This window comes from Bos taurus, chromosome 16, assembly GCF_002263795.3.
Source record: "Bos taurus isolate L1 Dominette 01449 registration number 42190680 breed Hereford chromosome 16, ARS-UCD2.0, whole genome shotgun sequence".
NCBI lineage: Eukaryota > Metazoa > Chordata > Mammalia > Artiodactyla > Bovidae > Bos > Bos taurus.
In genome coordinates, this window is record NC_037343.1 from 76,357,360 (window position 1) to 76,380,486 (window position 23,127).

General features: G+C 44.7%; 1 protein-coding gene across 1 annotated transcript in view; it reads left to right on the forward strand.

Annotated features, from left to right (window-relative positions):
- CRB1 (crumbs cell polarity complex component 1) overlaps nucleotides 1–23,127 on the forward strand; it is a 213,682-nt gene that overhangs the window by 169,236 nt on the left and 21,319 nt on the right. Inside the window, 4 exon segments of the mRNA NM_001192482.2 lie at nucleotides 1,942–2,484; nucleotides 2,487–2,850; nucleotides 5,293–5,421; nucleotides 9,585–9,711. Coding sequence (NP_001179411.2) covers nucleotides 1,942–2,484; nucleotides 2,487–2,850; nucleotides 5,293–5,421; nucleotides 9,585–9,711 — 1,163 coding nt within the window.

Below are 23,127 nucleotides of genomic sequence, written 5' to 3' on the forward strand. Positions count from 1 at the left end.
CATGCTCTCATCATTTAGGAATTCACCAGGATTTTTGGAGCCTCGGTCAGGAGCCAGGGGCAGAGAACAGTAGATGTATTTTCTGTTATTATGCAGATGAGAAGAAGGGCGATGCATCCATTATAACATCCATATACATCCAATGCATCCATACAAGCTCCAGTACTTGGGCCACCTGATAGGAAGAGCTGACTCCTAGGAAAAGCCCCTGATGCTGGGAAAGATTGAGGGCAGGAGGAGAACGGGATGACAGAGGACGAGATGGTTGGATGGCATCACTGACTCAATGGACATGAGTTTGAGCAAGCTCTGGGAGATGGTGAAGGACAGGGAAGCCTGGTGTGCTGCAGTTCATGGGGTCACAAAGAGTTGGACTTAACTGAGCAACTCAACAACAGTCTATTATAACAGAATAGAAAGCAGAGTGGATCCAAATTTGCCAGGTTTATAGGTTAGGTGGAAAGCTGAAGCAGTTCTTCTTTCTCTTGTTTTCTCAAGAATGTATTAAAGGAGATCATAAACTGACTTAAGAGATAAAACACTTCAATAGAAAAACCCAATAAGATTGCTCCAAAGTGCTATGGTCATATGTGATCGTGTATACATGCCATGCAGTGGGGCAGATGGTATGGTTGTATGATTTTGCCCGTTTCACAGAATACTACTCTTAGTTAGGCACAGATTGGTAACTGGACACTTAATTGGAGTTTGCAGATAGTAAATTAGTCATTTAGACTGCTACCTTTAAGTGTCTCATGGTCAGCTTCCCAGGTGGTACTAGTGATAAAGAATCTGCCTGCCAGTACAGGAGACACAAGAGATGTGGGTGAGATCTCTGGGTCAGGAAGATCCCCTGGAGAAGTAAAGGGCAGCCCCTCCAGTATCCTTGCCTGGAAAATTCAAGGGACAGAGGAGCCCAGGGGGCTACAGCCCATAAGGTTGCAAAGAGTCGGACATGACTGAGCACACAGTCGGCTAACTCAGAAGCCAGTCTTCACTGTTAATTTACTGTGTAACCGTAGCTAGACTTGAGACTGCTTTGTGCTTAGTTTCTTGATGTATAAAATGGGTAATCAATGCTTTATTGGTGGGAACCAAAGTAAAATAATATTGGAATGTATTAGCGTTTCAATGGAAAAGAAATATATGATTTGAGTTTTGGTGTTAGACCATCCAGGTTTGACACTGTCTTCATTAACTATTAGCCATTTGACCACGAAAAAATTACTTAACTTCTATGAATCTCAATTTCTTATTCTATAAAATAGAAATGATATTCGACTGAAGTCGCTCAGTGTGTCCAACTCTTTGTGACCCTATGGACTATAGCCTACTGGGCTCCTCTGTCCATGGGATTTTCCAGGCAAGAATACTGGAGTGGGTTGTCATTTCCTTCTCCAGGGGAACTTCCCGACCCAGGGATCAAATTCGTGTCTACTTATGTCTCCTGCATTGGAGGCAGATGCTTTACCATCTGAGCCACAAGGGAAGTCCCTTTCAGTGGAAAAGAAATATATGATTCGGGTTTTGGTGTCAGACCATCCAGGTTTGACACTGTCTTCATTAACTGTTAGCCATTTGACCACTAAAAAATTACTTAACTTCTATGAATCTCAATTTCTTATTCTATAAAATAGAAACGATATTAATAATAAACCTGTATTTAAGAACTTTGTATTAAAACTAATATAAAGACAACTAACAGAGTGCCTATCCCATATCAATCAATACATGATGGTAATAATGTCTTGATCATTCATGTTAATAAAGGTAATTAAGCAAAAGAGTTTGAGCAAGCTTCAGGAATTGGTGATAGACAGGGAAGCCTGGCATGCTGCAGTCCATGGGGTCACAAAGAGTCGGACACAGCTGAGCAACTGAACTGAAGCAAATGTCACAGGTTTAGTCAAGTTGCTGACTGACACTGCCTTCTCTCTTTAGGTATCGCAAATGCTGTTTTTAATGGACAAAGCCGTGAGATAATATTCAGGAGCAACGGGAACATCACCAGAGAGCTCACCAACATCACCTTCGGTTTCAGAACGAGGGATGCCCACGCGATCATACTGCACGCAGAGAAGGAGCCTGAATTCCTTCGTATTCACATTCAGGATTCCCGATTGTTATTTCAACTGCGAAGCGGCAACAGCTTTTACACGCTGAGTCTGACGAGTCTGCAGCCCGTGAGCGACGGCGTGTGGTACCAGGTGACCATCTCCATGACAGACCCGGGGGCCCAGGCCTCCAGGTGGCAGATGGAGGTGGACGGACAAACGCCTCCTGTGACCAGCGCAGTCGCTGCTGGGAGCCTCAGCTTCCTGAAGGATGACACAGACGTCTATGTGGGTGACCGAGCTAGCGACAGCACGCGGGCCCTGCGAGGGTGTCTAAGCACGATAGCAATCAGCGGCCTCTATCTCTCTTACTTTGAAAACGTCCGTGGCTTGATGAACAGACCTCAGGAGGAGCGGTTTCTCAAAGTCTCCGGCCTCCGGTGGAGACGGGCTGCCTGCAGCTCGACGCCTGCCGCTCCGGGCCCTGCCTGCACGGAGGACGCTGTGAGGACACCTACAGCTCCCACCGCTGCACCTGTCCCGCGGGGCGGTCGGGGCCGCACTGCGAGTTCCACGTGGATGAATGCCTTTCAAGCCCCTGTATCCACGGCAACTGCTCCGCCCCCGGCGGGACAGCCTATCATTGCAGGTGTGAGCCTGGCTTCACCGGTGTGAACTGCGAGTCGGAGGTGGACCACTGCCAGCATCACCAGTGTGCAAACGGGGCCACCTGCGTGAGTGACGCCAACGGCTACTCTTGCCGCTGTCCCGGAAATTTCACGGGAAGGTTCTGCAGGTGAGCATTAAGCGTTAATCGCGTCCAACTCTGCGACCCCGTGAACTGTCGCCCGCTGGGCTCCTCCGTCCATGGGATTTCCCGCGCAAGAATACTGGAGCTGGTTAGTCATTCCCTTCTCCAGGGGGTCTTCCCGACCCAGAGATCGAACCCGCGTCTCCTCGTTGCAGGCAGATTCTTTATCTTCTGAGCGGCCAGGTGAGCATTACATCCACATAAAGCGTGTCTGGAGGTGTGCTCACGTGCACAGGTACACTCAGTACGCTGTGCTGAGCAGGGGCTCATGGTCACGGCCATGACAGTTCAGTCCTGTGCAGACAGGATCGCATCTGCCAGCACTTTCTACAGGATTTGGACCACATACTTCAAACAAAATGTCTTCTCAGTCACCTCAGTCAGAGTATGTCTCGGGAACTATAGGCCCCGGAGTCGGAGCCTTAAGGCCGCAGGAAATAAATACAGTGACAACCAATACAAGAGCTGAATTCTGGTTTTGCAGGAGGAAGCATGACTCCTACCCCTGAAAGAATGCCCTGGGTCACTTCAGGCAGGTCAACTTTACAAAATTCTGAAAAGGCTATGTTAAAGTTTAGTTTTCAAAATGGGAATTCATGACTCTCAGAATGAGCATGTTTTGATGACTTTGTCATGAATTAATGAGGGAACCAGTAAGATAAAAATCAAAATGTCAAAGGACAATACAATTATATACATAAATATGTACATGTAATATATATGTATATAGGCTTTGGCTCAGTGGTAAAGAATTCGCCTGCCAATGTAGGAGACATGAAAGATGTGGGTTTGATCCCTGGGTTGGGAAGACCCCCTGGAGAAGGGCATGGCAACCCACTCCAGTATTCTTGCCTGGAGAATCCCATAGACAGAGGAGCCTGGAGGGCTACAGTCCACGGGGTCATGAAGAGTCAGACACAACTGAAGTGACTAAGCACGCACGTAGGAACATGAGACTATTATTTCCAGCAAGTAATAGTTTCCAGGATGTTGACAAGAATGCCCGGAGTGGGCTGGCAGCCTGGAGACATTACAGTAGTTCAGAGGTGGTGCCTTCACTGGATAAATCTCCTGGTAGACACACACGTAGTCACAGCTACAAGGAGATGTATTTTTGTCTCCATAATATTGTTGTTCAGAGCCTATGAAGGCAAGACACAAGGTTGACTGCTGAGTACTGACATTCCAATAAAACATGACTTTTCATAAGTTAACCTAGTCATTTGTCAACAGGTAAACTGAATGCTTAACAGCAAGAGACATTCAGGATCAAAATTAATAGTACTGCTGTGGTGACTTTGGAAAAGTAAAAGACACATATATGCCTAGGAACCAGTGCTCCAGTGTTTTTTTCTGCCTAATTCATCAAAGCCAAGTTTTCAAAGAGTAAAGTTTTGATTCAAAAGTACTTTTTAACGAGATTCAAAAATTGTTTATTAAACATTAAGATGTATACAAAGCTTCCTATTTGCATTGCTAATTGACCTCTTCCAAAGCTGGTTGACATTTTTGGCTCTTTTGAAAAATCCTTATGGTATTTTCTTTTTAAAGTCAAATTGATTAGCTCTTGTGGGAAGAGACACACTTAGCACATACACTGCTTTCTCCATATTAGCTGCAGTCTGCTGAGCAGAACAAAATAAAACTCATTGTATCTTTCTTGAATATTAACTATTTATCTGATTGAATGCACAACACGCACAGTGTAGTTAAGGACCTAGGCACTTTAAAGTCTTTTTAACCAGCCCTGTCACAGCCCTGGATTTTATCTGGTAGTAAAGTTCTGCTTAGCATCTAACAATTTGTACTGGCTTTTATAGGCATTCCTTAATATATAAAGTTGTGTTATTAAACAAAAGAGCCACACTCTGAATTCACATGTACTTTCCACTGAGCGCTGTATACAAACCTCCTGGACAGCATTTGGCTTGCCTTCTGCTAAGTCATGAATTATTGGATGAGGGCAGCAAGTGTTGGCGGGGCAACCGGAGTTCGGCTGTGAGAGGCAGCGGAGAAATCACACGAATGCTTGGGTACTACAGTCCTGGCCTTTCTTTCCTGACGATTATAGAGATGCAATTTTCCTATGGCCTGATGTGATTTATTAGCCAAGCAGCAGCTAATCTAGCCATAGCGAGTTTCTACACTAAATTTATTGCCAACCCCCCGGCACAGATCTTATCTCATGAATGAGCACTGGGTAGAAATGGAAGATGGATAGCCACGCTCCTTACAGCGCCCTCCAGCAGGACCTGTGGACCGAAGAGTGATCGGTGTACAAAACAGCACAGTTAAGCATCTGTAGCTCAGTCCGCCTGAGCACCTCATTAGTTTGGCAAGGACAAGATACGCGGACTTTTCTAAAAAAGTGTTCTTGAACGGAATGAACAAGATGAACCGCAGTGACTGTTGCTTTTTTCTCCCTAGATACCTCCGATTACCCTCCACCGTCTGTGGGAATGAGAAGGCCAACCTCACTTGCTACAACGGGGGCAACTGCACGGCGTTCCAGGGAGAAATGAAATGTGCCTGCGGGCCAGGTTTTACGGGGGAACGGTGAGTCGCAGCAGAGCTTTACGGGAGGCCCTTCCGGGCCGGACAACAGTGAGACGATGCGAAGTGTGTTTCTTGTCCGCTTTCTCGTCTCAGTTCCCAGAGGAAAATCTGTGCTTTAGTATAGGTCTGGCCAGAGTCAAAATAAAAAAGAAAAATTACCCTTGAGGTCAAAGTCAAGGACACTTTATGAGCCAAGACTTTAACTAGGGAAATATGTCTCTGAAAAATGGGAAATGTGATATTTTTCTTTCTTAGAAATACTTCTGGATTCATGTTTCTCTCCCACTAACTCTAACACATGATGCAAATGTGTGTGTTGTTGAGGTCAAAAAAAATATACCTTAAAGACTGCCCCGTGGACTTACCTAGAACACAAAAAGTATACATACCTTATCCAGATGACTCCACTGTTCCCAGAGAAACCCTCTGTCTCCTCTGCACCTAATGCTGGGATTGTTGACGTGGAATTGATTACTGCTTTCAATCTACGACTTGCTGAAAATGCAGGCATGTTTGTATATGCATGTGACTTGCTGAGGTGAGTTCAGGGGCAAAGATGTGCAGGTGTGTGTGCTAAGCCACTTCAGTCACGTCTGACTCTGTGCAACCCCACAGACTGTAGCCTGCCAGGCTCCTCCTGTCCATGGGATTCTCCAGGCAAGAATACTGGAGTGGACGGCGATTTCCTACTCAAGGATATGTCCCTGACACGGGGATCCAACCTGCGTTTCTTACGTCTCCTGCCTTGGCGGGCGGGATCTTTACCCACTAGTGCCCCCTGAAAAGTGCACACCCGGTAGCTTTCGTCAGATTCCCGAGGGGTCAGTGTCCTCAGAATGGTGCTAAACCGAGACTCTACAAGATGCACTGTAACAGCAGAGAGCAAACACTTGGCCATTTGTCTAGCGCTCTGCCAGGCACCCTACAAATACTGTCTCTAATTGTCTTTATATCCCTTCTGCATTTGTGTAAACTGAAGCTGAGAGGTTAAGGGAGAGGTCAGCTGTTGATTCAGATTGTCCTGCAGCCAGGTCAGGCCACCTTCAGAGCCTCTGCCCATCTCCAGGGTGTTTCTGGCATAAACATATGACCAAATCTTTACTTGCAACAACTAAAATAAAAGGGAAAGAGTCCTCCTCCATCTCTTACACCGTCCAGGGCTAGATAAACTGTTCTCGGATCAGGCTTCCTCTGTTGAACAAAGTAGATCAATCCAACACCTTGGACAAAACGATTTTGACCGAATTAACTTTCCCCAGAAGAGCAGTTAGTGAAATGATGGGTGCGTTTTTGCCCCGTGACAACTGCAGTTTGGATTAACTGGAATTTCTCTTTTTCAGCTAGTGCTTCGGGCACCACACAGACACAGCTCTTTGGCCATGTTGGCAAACAGCAGGCAGGGTGGCCACACCTGCATTTCTCCCTCCAGCGTTCAGTGACAAGGCTGGTCCTTGCTTTCTTGGTCTGCTCTCAGTGGCTGGCTCTAAGCGGCATGGGCAGTCAGAGAATCTGTGTATATGGAGGGGTGTGACCTCAAGCCACATTCTGCTTTTCATGGCACCGGTTTTTTCCACTCATGCACCATAATAATATTATGAACCCAGAGACCATTCGGTTGGCCTCCGATTCCATCTCCAAAATACTGCAAAGATTTTCTTGTCCAGAACTTTGAACAATGCTTTAACTGTGTATTTAAGTGCTGGTTCCTTTCTGCCTCGATGGCACAGTTTAGTGCTCACTGTTATTATTCTGTTGATTAACTGATGTTTAATGACGACAGCACAGACCTCATCCAAAGCCTTGGATTATTTTTCTCTGCTGCCTGCACATTGTGCCTGTTGATAGTAAATGTCTCCCTTTCCTCCAACATTGTTTTTTTTTTAAAAAAGAGTATCTGACATTTAACCTCCAAATTGTTGATTTCAAATATGGTAAGAAAAGCAAGCTCAACGTTCTCCTTCTTCTCCCAGGAATCATTTCACCGAGATAAACTTCTCCACTGAAAATGAATTTCTAAAATAGTCCCCAGGTGTTCCATGGATTCCATGCTTTCAAAGTCCTTCTCTGTCTTTAGTTATTTCACTAGATGGCAATGGATTTATTTTTTTTAATTCCCTGCCCATTAATCACTTCTAACGAAAGCTCCAATAATGTTTATAATGATCATTGTGTGTATACTGTGTGCTGTTCAGTTCGAAAGAGAAGTAGATAAGCAACGGAGAAAGAATAACTAGGGGAAAAGCGGAAAGCACTGGGCAGCCTCCCAAGGACCAGGAGGTGAGGCTCCCACGAAGCCCAGAGATGTTGGAAAGCTGTCACCTAACAGACCGCCTCCTCTGCCGTGGGGTTTGACCTCCAGCTCTGTGCCGTCACCCCAGCAGGCTGTGCGTGGTGGATGCTCTGAATGCTCCGGCCCACCCAGGGCAGGGAGGACTTGGCAGCCTCCCTCCGGCCGTCGAGCTCTGCTCTGCTCCAACCAGAGAGGCCTCCTCGAGCCCGGGAGCCTGAGCCAAAGCAAGGAAACAGAATGTCCCAGCTATGCTTGGTATCCAGCGGGATAAGGAGCTGTTTTTCTGGGACGAAATCTTTTTTCCTGTATGCCTTGGGGAGGCCCTGCCCCACCCACCGCCTCCTCTCTTCATTTCTTGAGCCTGGGGATTAGTGGATGACCCAGGCGCACATGCTTACCTCTTCAGAGGTGGGGAATGAAAAACTGCTTGGCGTGAACTTCACCTCTATGAGCTGCTCTGCAGAGACTCTTGAAGCTATGATTTTGTATGAATTTCCCAAAGTCAGAGAGGTGCCTCAGTTACCGCTCTATCCCCAGGCCCAGTAGAGGTTTTAGCATGTGGCATGTGCTCAATATCTACTCAGTAAGGGACTGGGGAGTTAATCAGTGAATGCACAGAAAAGCAATTTCGGTGGATGGAAATCAGGTGAAAAGTGACAGTGCTCCAGGGAAGAGGAAAGTTTCAGTTACCTTAGAATTGGCATCACTTGTTTTTGGAAAATTTTGGCTTTTGAAAATCGTTCTACCTGGACTTGGAAAGATTACAACCTAGCTATGAAACCAATTTATTAGCAAGTGCAATCTTCTGATTATCTACTTTGGCTTTTTGTTAAAAATGGAATCTCCAGGACTTCCCTGGTGGTCCAGTCACTAGGACTCCGTACTCCCAATGCAGGGCGCCTGGGGTTGGATCCCTGGTCAGGGAACTAGATCCCATGTGCTGCAGCTAGGAGTTCACCGGCGGCAACTGAAGATCCCACAGCTGCAACTAAGGATCCCGCTAGCCACAGCAAAGAAGCCACGTGCCGCAGCTGGGATCTGGTGCAGCCAAATGAATGAGTGGTAAAGAGCCTGCCTGCAATGCAGGAGATGCAAGAGACGCAGGTTCGATCCCTGGGTGGGAAAGGTCCCTTGGAGGAGGAGGGCATGGCAACCTACTCCAGTATTCTTGCCTGGAGAGTCCCATGGAGAGAGGAGCCTGGTGGGCTATGGTCCACAGGGTCGCAAAAAGTTGGACATGACTGTTTAGCACTCATGCATTTTATATATATATATATATATATATAGTGTGTGTGTGTGTGTGTATATATATATACATTGTGTGTGTAAAATGGAATTCCCAAGGAAAATAATCCCAAAGCCCCCAGAATACACCGAATACATTCTTCTGCTTCTCACCGGCTTCCCCCGCGCCTGGCACACTGACGCCTTAGAACCCTCACAGCCCCAGGGAGGTCTGCTCTGTAGACGCTGAGTTGAAAAAACACAGCTCCCTCTCTTGGTTCCCATGTAGCCCAATAAACCGAACTTTTTACAAGGTGGCAGCCACACGAACTCCTGAGAGGGAAACTGAAATTGACTCATGCATGGCTCCGTTTTGCTTTAGTTTCTAAAGATCTGCACCAGTTTTCTCATTCTAATTAACAGTGTGTGTGTGTGTGTGTGTGTGTGCACATTATTTTCATTAAAACCAAAATCCGTGAAAGGCATTTGGAGGGCTGCCTCCCAGCTGTAGGGCTCGCAGGAAGGGCGTGGGGATTGGCCGGTCCCACTGCGCTGGTCTGGGTGGGTGAGACCGAAGCTCTCCCTCCCTGTTCGTGTCACGGCCCGTGTACTGAGCCGGGGCCCGGTCTCTGCTGTTTCTGTCTTGAAGGTGTGACAAGGACATCGACGAGTGCGCGTCCGACCCCTGCCTGCACGGCGGCCGGTGTCACGACCTGCTGAACGGGTTCCGGTGCGTGTGCGCGCTGGCCTTCGCCGGGCCGCGCTGCGAGCTGGACGTAAGCGGCCTCTCCTTCTACGTCTCGCTGCTGCTCTGGCAGAACCTCTTCCAGCTCCTGTCCTACCTCATCCTGCGCCTGAATGATGAGCCCGTGGTCGAGTGGGGAGACCAGGACGATTACTGACTGCGTCTGAGCGCTCCCAAACCTGAAACCACGACTTTGAGGATATGCCTTGAAATTTAATCATCTTGAAAACTAAATTCAAGGCCTATTTTAAGCATATTGCAAAGCACTTTACAAGTGTAGCAAATATTTACTTATTTTGGCTCCAAATGCAAAGCAATATTGTTCTCAATACAAGCAGAAACGTCTCCTTGTCGAGAATATTGAGTACAAATATGCCATCATTCTAAGCGCATCTGTATCTGAAGGACCCTTGTGGTGAGAGAGTGCTTTCGCCCACACCCGCTCTCATGGGCACCTTTACGGAGTAAGTCAGCCTCCCTCACCCTCATCCTCAGTCAGTCTTGTCCTTTCATGCCCATATATTATTCAGGACACAACAGTTTGAAAATTAGATTTTTAAAAAAAATTTTATCCATCTATGCTGTGTTGCCAGTTCTCCGGTAAGTTAAAAATATGTATAAAGTGGAGAATCCCATGAAGTCCCTCCAAATGTAGAAGGAAACTTTTCTGTTATAATTGGTATCAGTTCTCAAGTTACTCCTTACCAGTGTAATTTATAATTCCATAAAACCTTTCTTCCTCAGAAAAAATGACAGATAAAACTTTTTTCCGTTTCTTTTTTTCCTGCAATACTTTCTATACAAATAACTTTTTGTTAATTGCTTATAAATTTATGAGCTTATTGACTTTCCTATCAAATGAACTAATCACAATTGCTTTTCAATACATATTTTAAAAAGAGAAATGCTATTCTATAGGTATATACTAAAAATAGAATTTATAAAACTTGATTTCCTGGAGGCCTATTTTTCTAAAATTTGCAAGTAAATTTATCCTCTCACTATATTTCTGAAGAGAAAACATACTGCTGCTGCTAAGTCACGTCAGTTGTGTCCGACTCTGTGCGATCCCATAGACCTATATTATAATCAAAATATATTTGGCACTATGATTTTTTAATAAGTACATGAAGTGATGTATTTACCAAGTAAATTAATAAGGTATGCAAAGATTAATATATATTCTTGCTTAGCTTTTGTACAGTATATAATATATTAATTAGAAAGTAACTTTATTTACTAGTATTTTTATTGCTTCCGCTGACTTGCCGTCATTTATGCTAAGTGTATGAGTGTGGACATACCTTCCCAAGGAGCCATGATTAGTGTTCATTTAAAGGGAAAATAGGTTGATCTTATGAATTAATTCGGAAAGCAACTGTAATAACAAAGGTCCACCAAATATCATTTTGTAAATGCATTTGTGTCTTTAAGAGTTGCCCTGGTTGGAAAATGTGAGGGTGTTTTATCCATTGAGTGGTATCCAATACTCATTTAGTTCCTTCTTTTTTTTTGTTGTTAAGAAAATTGTTTTCCTGTGGAAATTACAAGCTAAATTTAAATATAGCATGACATCAAAACTACAATTAGTATACTATAAAAGCAAAGGAAGCAAACTCAGTCTCATTTTTCAATAGTTATAGAGGATTTTATGCAGCAAATTTCTGTGCTGTGGAGTGCTGGCAGGCACTAAACTGGAGAAACTCATGTTGAAGTTTTCTTTCCTTTGTACTCCCCACCCCCTCACCCCCAGACAGCATGTGCTAACCCACCATCTCAGCTGATCTGCTGCAAAGTTAGATTTCCTGACAAGAGACCTGGAGAAACCCTTCCTATCAATATTTGCTTTCCCAAATTATCTGAAGTAACCATAAAATTGATTATAGCCGAAGACCACACATACAGTTTTCACATCTGCTCCCTCCTGGGCGTATCTGTAATTATGTACTTACAGGTCATTCCAAATATAACACGTTTCCTTCCAGATATATTTCTGAGTCACTCACCATTTGTTTCTCCATACAATTCTAGTGCCTCTGTCGTCGCTGTAATTGTCAGCTGCTTTTCCATTTCCCCAGTCTTGTCATATCTGACCTAAAACCCTGTCCTCTTCTCTGTCTTCTTCTGTGTTTTCAGTTGCATTGTGTGTGACTACAGCTTTTGCACATTTGCACGGAAAAATAAAACCATTGTTTCTGTGTCTCTACTCCTCATCTTGTGATATCTGTCTTCATTTGCCTTGACTGTGTCTTGCACGCTAAGATGGTCACAAGTCTGGTGCATGCACAGGTACACACACACACACACACACACACACACACACACACACGGCAAACACAGAAGAACCTGTGCTGATCTCCATGAATGTGGTCTCTTCCCCCAGACATGTTCCTGCAGGTAGACACCTGTGCCCGTCTAGGTCAGAGTTCCATGTACATTCCCCCTATGTCCAGATATTCCTCTAGTTGGGATTCTCAAGTTGATGACATCCTTAATTGTTCTTACTGGGGACGTGCAATGTACCCGGTTAACCTGGCTCTTGAGAAGGGGCCATCTCACCTGAGTGACAGAAATCTACACAGTCTCCTCTAGACCCTGCCTCTGAAACATAACCTTAGTGGTTGAGTTAGAAATGTTTCATTTTGCTCATTTTTAAGGTTCAGCATTTGAACTAAACAAGGCTATGTGTCTATTTTTGGCCATGCCATTTCCTCCTGTGTGTGGATGTGGTTTTTATCACCCTTCTTTTTGGAGAACAGGGAAAATTGAGAAAATAGGGAGGTTTGGAGAAATCAGTGTTTTGACAGCACAGAAAGACGAATTTAACACTTCAGAGAAACTTCTCAGTACCAGGGATTGTGATAAGCCTTTCATAAATACATATTTTTCACTGTAAGGGCAACCAATATCTCTCACCTTCCTAATTCTTCACTGAATTATGTTTAAAGATCCCTTTGCCATATCTGAGTATTACAGCAGAAGTTGTTCAGCTTTAATTTTACAAAATTTAAATGGAGTCTTTTCTGGGAATGGTGATACATAAAATTTTGAGTTTAGTGATTTAGGAAGAATATCAGTGAAGAAACTATGAAAAATATTCTCAACTACCAAAATCATTAGTAATATGGACTATTTCATTTCTCAACTTTATTTTTTGATTTATTCAACAAATGCTGATAAAGACTTTCTATGAACTGTGCCCTGGACTAGAGAATTCAGCAGTGGATTAGATGAAGCACATGCCCACAAGCTGAGGGTCTCATTGAGGATGCAGATTGGCAGGGGAGAAGAATTCCTGGGTCAGTGTTAGGATGGAACTCACTGCCAGCTCTACATAAGGACAGAAGAGGGGCGTTTTCACCTGATCTTTAAGGCAGAAGCAGAAGCAGTGACAGATTTTATTTTCTTGGGCTCCAAAATCACTGCAGACGGTGACTGCAGCCACACACTATGCTTGCTCCTTGGAAGGAAAAGCTGTGACAAACCTAGATAGCATTTTTAAAAGGAGAGACATCACTTTACTGACAAAGATCTGCATAGTCAAAGCTTTTGTTTTTCCAGTAGTTATGTACGTATATGAGAGTTGGACCATAAAGAAGGTTAAATGATGAAGAATCGATCCTTTTGAACTGTGGCATTAGAGAAGACTCTTGAGAGTCCCTTGGACTGCAAGGAGATCCAACCAGTCCATCCTAAAGGAAATCAGTCCTGAGTATTCATTGGAAGGACTGGTGATGAAGCTGGAACTCCAATACTTGGGCCACCTGATGTGAAGAACTGACTCATTGGAAAAGACCCTGATGCTGGGAAAGATTGAAGGTGGGAGGAGAAGGGGATGACAGAGGATGAGATGGTTGGATGGCGTCACTGACTCAATGGACGTGAATTTGAGCAACTCTGGGAGACAGTGAAGGAAAGGGAGCCTGGTGTGCTGCAGTCCATGGGGTCTCAGAGAGTAGGACACGACTGAGCGACTGAACAACAACAACAGCAACAACGCCCTCAAAGTCCATCCACACTGTTGCAAATAGCAGGATTGCCTTCATTCTCTGGACTAAGTTGTTGTTATTGCACATGGGATCTTCTTGGCTTTGCGTGAGATCTCTTGCTGAGGTGCATGGACTCTAGTTGTGGGGCACAGGCTTAGTAGCTGCTCGGCATGTGGGATCTTAGTTCCCTGAGCAGGAATTGAACCTGCACTCCCTGCATCACCAGGCGATTTTCAACCACTGGAAAGTCCTCACAGATCATTTTAGAAAGCAAGTCTCTGTGTTACAATCCAGTTAACTTAACAAAAGACTCAAGATGAATAATGAAGCTGATCACACCATGTTAACGATTATTTTTTGTTATTCCTGTTGGTTTTTACTCAAGAAGAACTTTTAACATTGGTTCATCTATTAAAAATAGAGTCGTGATTAATGAAACAAAAGAGTTAGTATGCAAGTGAATATCATGATGTTGTCTAGTTGAACATAACATGAATTTAGTTTCTCCCAATTTTTTTCAAGAATTGAATGTATAGATTCTTATATGGACCTTCTTCTTGACTGACTTACACTGGGTTTGGGAAAAGAGTGTGCAGCTCATTGAATCCATTGCTGATCTTTTTTGTGAAAGTAAATGTAGAAAACTGGGCACACTTTGGGGATTTTATATTTGAACAAATTTAAATATCAAGAAAACTGACTTGAAATTGGTACTGGTTTTTAACATTTTTCTACTTGAAACTTTCCTGATTCATATATGTATTACATGAATATTATTTTCCTAAGCAACAGACTGGTTCCAAATAGGAAAAGGAGTACGTCAAGGCTGTATATTGTCACCCTGCTTATTTAACTTATATGCAGAGTACATCATGAGAAACGCTGGACTGGAAGAAGCACAAGCTGGAATCAAGATTGCTGGGAGAAATATCAATAACCTCAGATATGCAGATGACACCATCCTTATGGCAGAAAGTGAAGAGGAACTCAAAAGCCTCTTGATGAAAGTGAAAATGGAGAGTGAAAAAGTTGGCTTAAAGTTCAACATTCAGAAAACGAAGATCATGGCATCTGGTCCCATCACTTCATGGGAAATAGATGGGGAAACAGTGGAAACAGTGTCAGACTTTATCTTTTGGGGCTCCAGAATCACTGCAGATGGTGACTGCAGCCATGAAATTAAAAGACGCCTACTCCTTGGAAGAAAAGTTATGACCAACCTAGATAGCATAATGAAAAGCAGAGATATTACTTTGCCAACAAAGGTCTGTTTAGTCAAGGCTATGGTTTTTCCAGTGGTCATGTATGGATGGGAGAGTTGGACTGTGAAGAAGGCTGAGCGCCGAAGAATTGATGCTTTTGAACTGTGGTGTTGGAGAAGACTCTTGAGAGTCCCTTGGACTGCAAGGAGATCCAACCAGTTCATTCTAAATGAGATCAGCCCTGGGATTTCTTTGGAAGGAATGATGCTGAAGCTGAAACTCCAGTACTTTGGCCACTTCATGCGAAGAGTTGACTCATTGGCAAAGACTCTGATGCTGGGAGGGATCGGGGACAGGAGGAGAAGGGGACGACAGAGGATGAGAAGGGGACGACAGAGGATGAGATGGCTGGATGGCATCACCGACTTGATGGACGTGAGTTTGAGTGAACTCCAGGAGATGGTGATGGACAGGGGTGCCTGGCATGCTGTGGTTCATGGGGTCCCAAGGAGTCAGACACGACTAAGCAACTGAACTGACTGACTGACTGAAGCTTGATAGAAATAGAAAGAATTCTTTCCTTCTAAAAGGACAAAAGATATCATGGGTCTTATCTTCTTCTCACATTGTAATCACTGAGTCACAGATTGTTTCGTGTAGTATGGAAATCTGTTGGAAACTAATTGTATAGAGGAAAGAAGTAACATACTAAATATAGCTCCTCTGAAAACAAATAGGCTATTTGCAATGAAACATATTTAATCATTTGGAATATGATCATTTTATTGTCTGCCTGACTTTAGTTGCACATAAAACTCTGAATAATGTTATTTTCACTCAATTCCCCTAACATTTTTTGATAATCCTATGAATAGCAAGACTGTGTTATGAAGGAGATTTGAGATATCCATATACTTGTTATTCGAAGTGGTAAATTACGTATTAATTTTTGATGAATGAGTGAAATAACTCTAGTTCCATGCATGCTCAGTCATGTACGACTCTGTGCAACCCCATGGACTGTAGCCCGCCAGGCTCCTCTTTCCATGGGATTCTCCAGGCAAGAATATTGGAGTGGGTTGCCATTTCCTCCTCCAGGGGACCTTCCCAACCCGGGGATTGAACCCCATCTCTTGAGTCTCCTGCATTGACAGGCAAGTTCTTTACCAACTGTGCCACCTAGGAAGCTGAAAAAAAACCTCAAGAAAACATTTTTTTTAAAGCTCATATATTCCTTTGAGGTTTTCAATAGGCAGCATTATATATATATATATATATATATATAATGCTGATATAACGAATGAAGTGTTTTTAAGATGAGTTCAGAGTGGCATTTTCTAACTTTGAGCACCGTGTGTGTGTGTGTGTGTGTGTGTGTGTGTGTGTGTTAAGCCTGTCCCACAGTTATTAAGATATAAATGATGGCACATATTATGTACTGAAAATCTGTCCAGTTTTCCTACCAAATTCACAGAATGAAAAAGTCTAGTCTTGGTCGTTAGTAACCTCTTTGGTGATGGTAGGATCTTGAGGATCAATGATCCACGCTTTCCACTGTGCTCAGTCACTTCAGTTGAATCTGACTCTTTGTGACCCCATGGACTGTAGCCTGGTGTCTGTCCAGGCTCCTCTGTCCATGGGATTTCCCAGACAAGATTGCTGGAGTGTGTGCCGTGGTCTCCTCCAGGGGGTGTTCCTGAGCCAGGGATCAAACCTGAGTCTCCCACATCTCCTGAATTGCCAGCAGATTATTTACCATTGAGCCACTGGGGAAGCCCACATTCTCCCACAGAGGAACATTATTTCCATCCAAGAACCAAATGCACAGAAACCCTATTATTCATGTTGAAGTGAAATTTGATATAAATTGGCTCTTTCCTGAACCATTTTCCCAGAGGAAGCTTAGCTTCACAGAGACATGGGCGCTCACCTGTAACATAGTCACGTGGACCCCGGGGACAGCCTCAGGGCAGCCCTCCAGGATGTATCTAATTTGACTTCCTCTTTGCTTTTAGGAGGCTTCCCTGGTGGCTCAGATGGTAAAGTGTCTGCCTGCAATTCAGGAGACCTAGGTACGATCCCTGGGTCAGGAAGATCACCTGGAGAAGGCAATGGCAACCCACTCCAGTACTCTTGCCTGGAAAATTCCATGGACTGAGGAGCCTGGTAGGCTACAGTCCATGGAGTTGCAAAGAGTTGAACACGACTGAGCAACTTCACTCACTCACTTGCTTTTAGGAAAGCATTCCATTTACAGCAGGATGGACAGGGCCCCTCAAAACCAATGATTCTGGAGAGGAGTTTAAGTTCTCTTCTCTTCAAATATGAGTGTGTTGAATCGTTAAAATCCATGCCTTCACCTCTTCTAAACCCAGAACAAGCTGGCCACAGTTGCAACTTTGAAAAAAAACATTTTAAAGAAAATGTAATTCTTTGCTCTTTGAATTCTCATTTTATCCTTCTTTGCCAGGTCCAGTATGAATATTCTCAAAGTTGCCACTGAAGCCTTCCTTTCTTTTCTGCCTTCCCCATCAACACTAGGGGGCCTTCAAGCTCCCACATCTTCCCAAATACACCTCCGTTGTAACATATAATGATAACACTGATGAAGGTTATTAATTATAGAGTCCTTCCTGGGAGCCAGCCACTATGCCTAAGGTCCTCTCACACATTATCTTTATTATTTGTCACAGATGTCCCAAGACTTAGATGATATTAATTTTCCCATGTTACTGATGAGAACACAAAGTCCGAGGTTAAGTGCCTTTCTCAAGCAGATCCAGTTCGGAAGGTGCAAGACCCGTGTTCAGGCTCTGGGGCTTGTGCCCCACATATGTGGGAGCAGCAGTGCAGACAGCTTGATGTGTCTGCCGAGTCCTCCGGCCCGTGAGCTCCTGGAAGGCTGTTTAACTCTGTAAGGTCTGGGCCTGGCTGCCCTGCCTGTCAGAGCTGGTGCTTCAGTCCTTACTGAAGGGATGAATGGATGGACAAAGGAATGGTGGGTGGCACGTGGTTTGCACAGAGGAAGGGAGGGCAGGGATAGTTTCTCCCAGAAGATCATTGACCCAGGTCTTACAGAATGAGCAGGAATTTTCTTAACAACACAAAAAGCACATTTTCCCCAGACGTCTTTTTTGTTTTGTTTGATTGTTTATTGCCAAAGGGCTGAATAAATTGGTTCTCATAGAAGAAACTGTCACAAGTAAAGTTGTGTGCTGTTAGCAGAGAGCTCAGAATCCCAGGTTTTCACTGAGTTCTTCAGTGAGATGTGCTGCAATGCGTTCATAATTACACGTGGCCTCGATGGTAAGGCGTTTGTGTAACGGTGTCTTGATATTTGCAAGAGTCTGAGAAAGGAACCCTGAAGACCAAGTGTAAGAGCATCGAGTTCCTTCGGGGTCATGGGAGGAGGGTTAGAGGTCTGAGAGAGACAAGGAGATTTATGGCACTGACCCTACAAGATGATAAACAGTGGACAGATTGTTGAGGAGCCCCAAGCAGTGAAAGAGGAAAAGGTGCTGATGAAATTCAGGCGGTTCCAGGAGACCAGGAGGACCCAGCAAAGTTAGAGCTGTTCCCAAGGGGAAGGGTGCCTGACGGCTGCCCCAGGAGACCACGGACATGGATGAAATGGCCTGTATTTACCCCAAGAACACCATTAGCACGACCAACGCTTCTCATTTTTTCACAGCACTGGTTGTAAGAAAAGCCTCTCGAAGAGATTTCCACTTGTTCCCCGCTTTCCGAGTTCAGCTGAGCCTGAGGGGCTAAGCCGTCCACCAGCTTCTCCTCCCCGCTAGGTCACCCTGCCTCTGAGCCACCTCTGTCTTCCAAGACTGCTCCCGTGGGCTGAGCTGACCGGCTGGGCCTCCCAGCAGGAAGCCCAGAGTCCTGTCCTTTCACAAGTCCCACCTTGAGGCCGAAAACGGCTGAGTGGCTGCTGTCCCTGCCCGCTGAGAGTCAAGGAGGTGACCACAGCATCAAACAGGCGTTTCTGCCCCGTGTCTGAGAGTGGACAGGACACAGGGAGGGAGGGAGGGGGACAGGGAATCAGGGAGATGCATAATCCCTACTCCGAGAATGTCAGTAAAACAGCAATCTGGTTCTGGAAGAGAAAGAGAAGCCACAAGACATATGGAAAACAGCCCCTGATTTATGGGGCTGAGTGAAAGCACAGGATGAATTACAGAAGTTTGGTCACAGCGAGTTATTCCAAGAGGGGGAGTTTTCAAGGAGGTTATGGGAATTCGACTAGGCCATAAAACACGAGGAAGATTATTTGCAGAACAGAAAACGGGAGAGCGTTCAAGAGAGAAGAAAGGTCAGGAGTAAAGATGTGATGGTGGGAACCGAATTTGGACAATGTGAGGTACAAAGAGGGACCAGCCCTGGCCGGGATGCCGAAGGATGCTGGAAGTGGTGGGGTATAAAATTGGATAAATTCAAGCGAGGGCTAGATTACAGATTAGATCGTCCAGCTTCTGTCTGAAACCCAGCCGGAGCAGGAAAGAGTCATTTCATAATAACCCAATTTGGGCCGGCACCACGCCGTCCTCTAAATTATTTTCAATAGGTTGTGATTTCCCACGGGCTGCCCCTCACTCTGATTAAAGGGGTTCCCTCCCACCAAAACCAGTAGCACCTTTCTTTAATGATGGTTGTATTTGACTGATGGAAACACCTTAGTGATATTCTCAGACTTATTCTTTCCTATTGGAACTCAAACTAATACAATTTGCTTCTTGTTCTAGATATTCTTTTTTTTTTTCTTTAAATTATGCTGTTTGGACAGGAAATTTTGTTGAATAGGCCTGGTTTGGGAGTTGGTTTTTCTCTAACTTATTAAAGGCACATATTCTTTAACCTGATTTCTGATTTCTGCTAATTAAAGATGTCTCTAGGCATAGTTCTGGGTTACTAAGTTTTGCTTTAAGCATCTTCCCCCCCCCACCCAAAAAAACCCCTTCATTTGAATCTTTCTAAAGTTCTTTTTCATTAATTGAGGATTTTTCAGGCCTGTGATGCTCTCCCCCTTTTTTCTCAAAGGACCGAAGGCATGTTTTGGTCTGAGGACGTTCAAGTTTAATCAGATTAAGTCTCCCTTCTCTAAAAACTGAGCAAATTCCCTGGATCAGCACCACGAAAAAGATTCTTTGAGGCAATAGACTAATAAAGCTATCATTCATCATCTTGAAGTATGTAAAATTAGAAAGGCATTTGCTCACTTTTTAAAATGTCCCAGTTATGCAAATCATTATAAAATAGACCAAGATGAAGATGAAAAGTGTTAGTTGCTCAGTTTCAGTTCAGTTCAGTCGCTCAGTCGTGTCCGACTCTTCGCGACCCCAAGAACCACAGCACACCAGGCCTCCCTGTCCATCACCAACTCCTGCAGTCCACCCAAACCCATGTCTGTTGAGTCGGTGATGCCATCCAACCATCTCATCCTCTGTCGTCCCCTTCTCCTCCTGCCTCAATCTTTCCCAGCATCAGGGTCTTTTCAAATGAGTCAGCTCTTCGCATCAGGTGGCCAAAGTATTGCAGTTTTGGCTTCAACATCAGTCCTACCAATGAACACCCAGGACTGATCTCCTTTAGGATGGACTGGTTGGATCTCCTTGCCATCCAAGGGACTTTCAAGAGTCTTCTCCAACATCACAGTTCAAAAGCATCAGTTCTTCGGTGCTCAGCTTGCTTTATAGTCCAACTCTCATATCCATACATGACTACTGGAAGAACCATAGCCTTGACTAGATGGACCTTTGTTGACAAAGTAATGTCTCTGCTTTTTAATATGCTGTCTAGGTTGGTCATAACTTTCCTTCCAAGGAGTAAGCGTCTTTTAATTTCATGGCTGCAGTCACCATCTGCAGTGATTTTGGAGCCCAGAAAAATAAAGTCAGCCACTGTTTCCACTATTTCCCCATCTATTTGCCATGAAGTGATGGGACTGGATGCCATGATCTTCATTTTCTGAATGTTGAGCTTTAAGCCAACGTTTTCACTCTCCTCTTTCACTTTCATCAAGAGGCTCGTTAGTTATTCTTCACTTTCTGCCATAAGGGTGGTGTCATCTGCATATCTGAGGTTATTGATATTTCTCCCAGCAATCTTGATTCCAGCTTGTGCTTCCTCCAGCCCAGCATTTCTCATGATGTACTCTGCATAATAAGTTAAATAAGCAGGATGACAATATACAGCCTTGACGTACTCCTTTTCCTATTTGGAATCAGTCTGTTGTTCCATGTCCAGTTCTAACTGTTGCTTCCTGACCTGCATACAGGTTTCTCAAGAGGCAGGTAAGGTGGTCTGGTATTCCCATCTCTCCGTCATGCCCGACTCTTTGTGAGCCCATGGGCTATGGCCCGCCAGGCTTCTCTGTCCATGGGATTCTCCAGGCAAGAATACTGGAGTGGTTTGCCTTTCCCTTCTCCAGGGGATCTTCCTGACCCAGGGATCAAACCCAGGTCTTGTGTGTTGCAGATGGACTCTTTACCATGTGAGCCACCAGGGAAGCCCCAAGATAGAGGTGGTTCGAGCGTTTCTTTGGTTAGTGTAATTTGTTTACAGAGCTAGGGAAGCCTGGAGTTTCTGAAAGAGGACCATTAACTGCCCAAGGAGAGTTACCAGTTCGGGACATGGGCAGCCCACTGGCTCAGGCGCCTGCTGACCAGAGCCCTCTCGTATCTCTTTCATCAAGATCTGGGCCTTCTCTGATGTTGAGCTGTCTTGATGACCACAGGTGTGCCATGAGCAGTACCTCATTTAATCCTAATATCAGTAGGAAGGTTACTGACACTTGACAGATGCAAAAACTAAGGCCCAAACGGTTAAATGATTTACTCAGACTCATCACTGGTTTTCCTTCAAAACACTGTCTTGGGTTTCAGTGTCCTAATTTATAAACACAACACCTGGAGATTGTTTTTCAGACTACCCTACCTGAACAGTTTAGAGATATTAGCGTTTCTTAATTATAAAATAGGGGTTTGAAACAGACATCATTATATATAGACCCTCTCCAGTATTCTTGCCTGGAGAATCCCATGGACAGAGGAGCCTGAAGGGCTACAGTCCATGGGGTCACAAAGAGTCGGACACGACTGATCGACTTAGCACACGCACATGGACATATATAACTTACAGAAATACAAGTTTTTCACGAGACAGACGATATCCAGGTAACTCTGGAATTTTTTGAACATTTCCAGGGAGAATATGAAAAATGTAAATCTTGTAAACAAAGATTGTAGTATCTGCTCTGGGGCCCCCACGGAATCCAGAATAACCTATTTGTTTTTACCATTAGGTCCTGTGAATGCTAAAGTTATTCACAGCGGGCAGCATGTAAATTATTCTAATTTGCAGCTTCCTGAGGGTAATGGTCCTATATGTTTGAATTGAGATAATTCCATTGCTACTTAAATTACCAAAATAAATGTCCTTGAATTATAGTAACCAATATAAGCATCTTGCCTGGAGAATCCCATGGAGAGAGGAGCCTGGCGGGCTATAGCCTATGGGTTGCAAAGAGTGAGACATGACTAAAGAAACTTAGCACACACGGATGCACATTAAATCACCACTTAAATTACCAAAATAGATGCTCTTGAATCGTAGTGACCAATGTAAGCCTCCCATTTAACACTGTATTTGCGGAGCCCTAAGTGATGACTTTCAGCTTCCCCGTCACCTCGCGGGCTGAGCTCAGGAGGTCCAGGCTCTGTGTCCTCGTGTGCCATTTATCTTCTGCCTTGGGACAGTAACGGTGAGTGCTTGGCCGGCAGGGGGCGGGCTCCTGCCATGAGCGCCTTTGTACAAAGGCGTTCCTGGATGCAAGGAGCCTGGGAGGCCCTTTGTGAGCATCACACAGGCATGTGCCTTTCCAGAGGGCAAAGCATTTGAGTGGCTCCCTGTTCAAGTAAAATATTGGGGGAGGAAGAGCTGGCTGGGTCCTGTGTGTTGACTCACACAGCCCTGTGGGCTGAAGCGGATTTGATAAGAGCACCATCCTTGGTCCAGTTCCGTTTTCAGGATTTGCTCACTGATGTCCTCATCAAACCAGCCCACCCTGAAGGAAATCAACCCTGACTCTTCGTTGGAAGGACTGATGCTGAAGCTGAAGCTCCAGTGCTTTAGCCACCTGATGTAAAGAGCCGACTCATTGGAAAAGACCCAGATGCTGGCAGAGATTGAAGGCGGGAGGAGAAGGGAGCGACAGAGGATGAGATGGTTGGATGGCATCACCAACTCCAC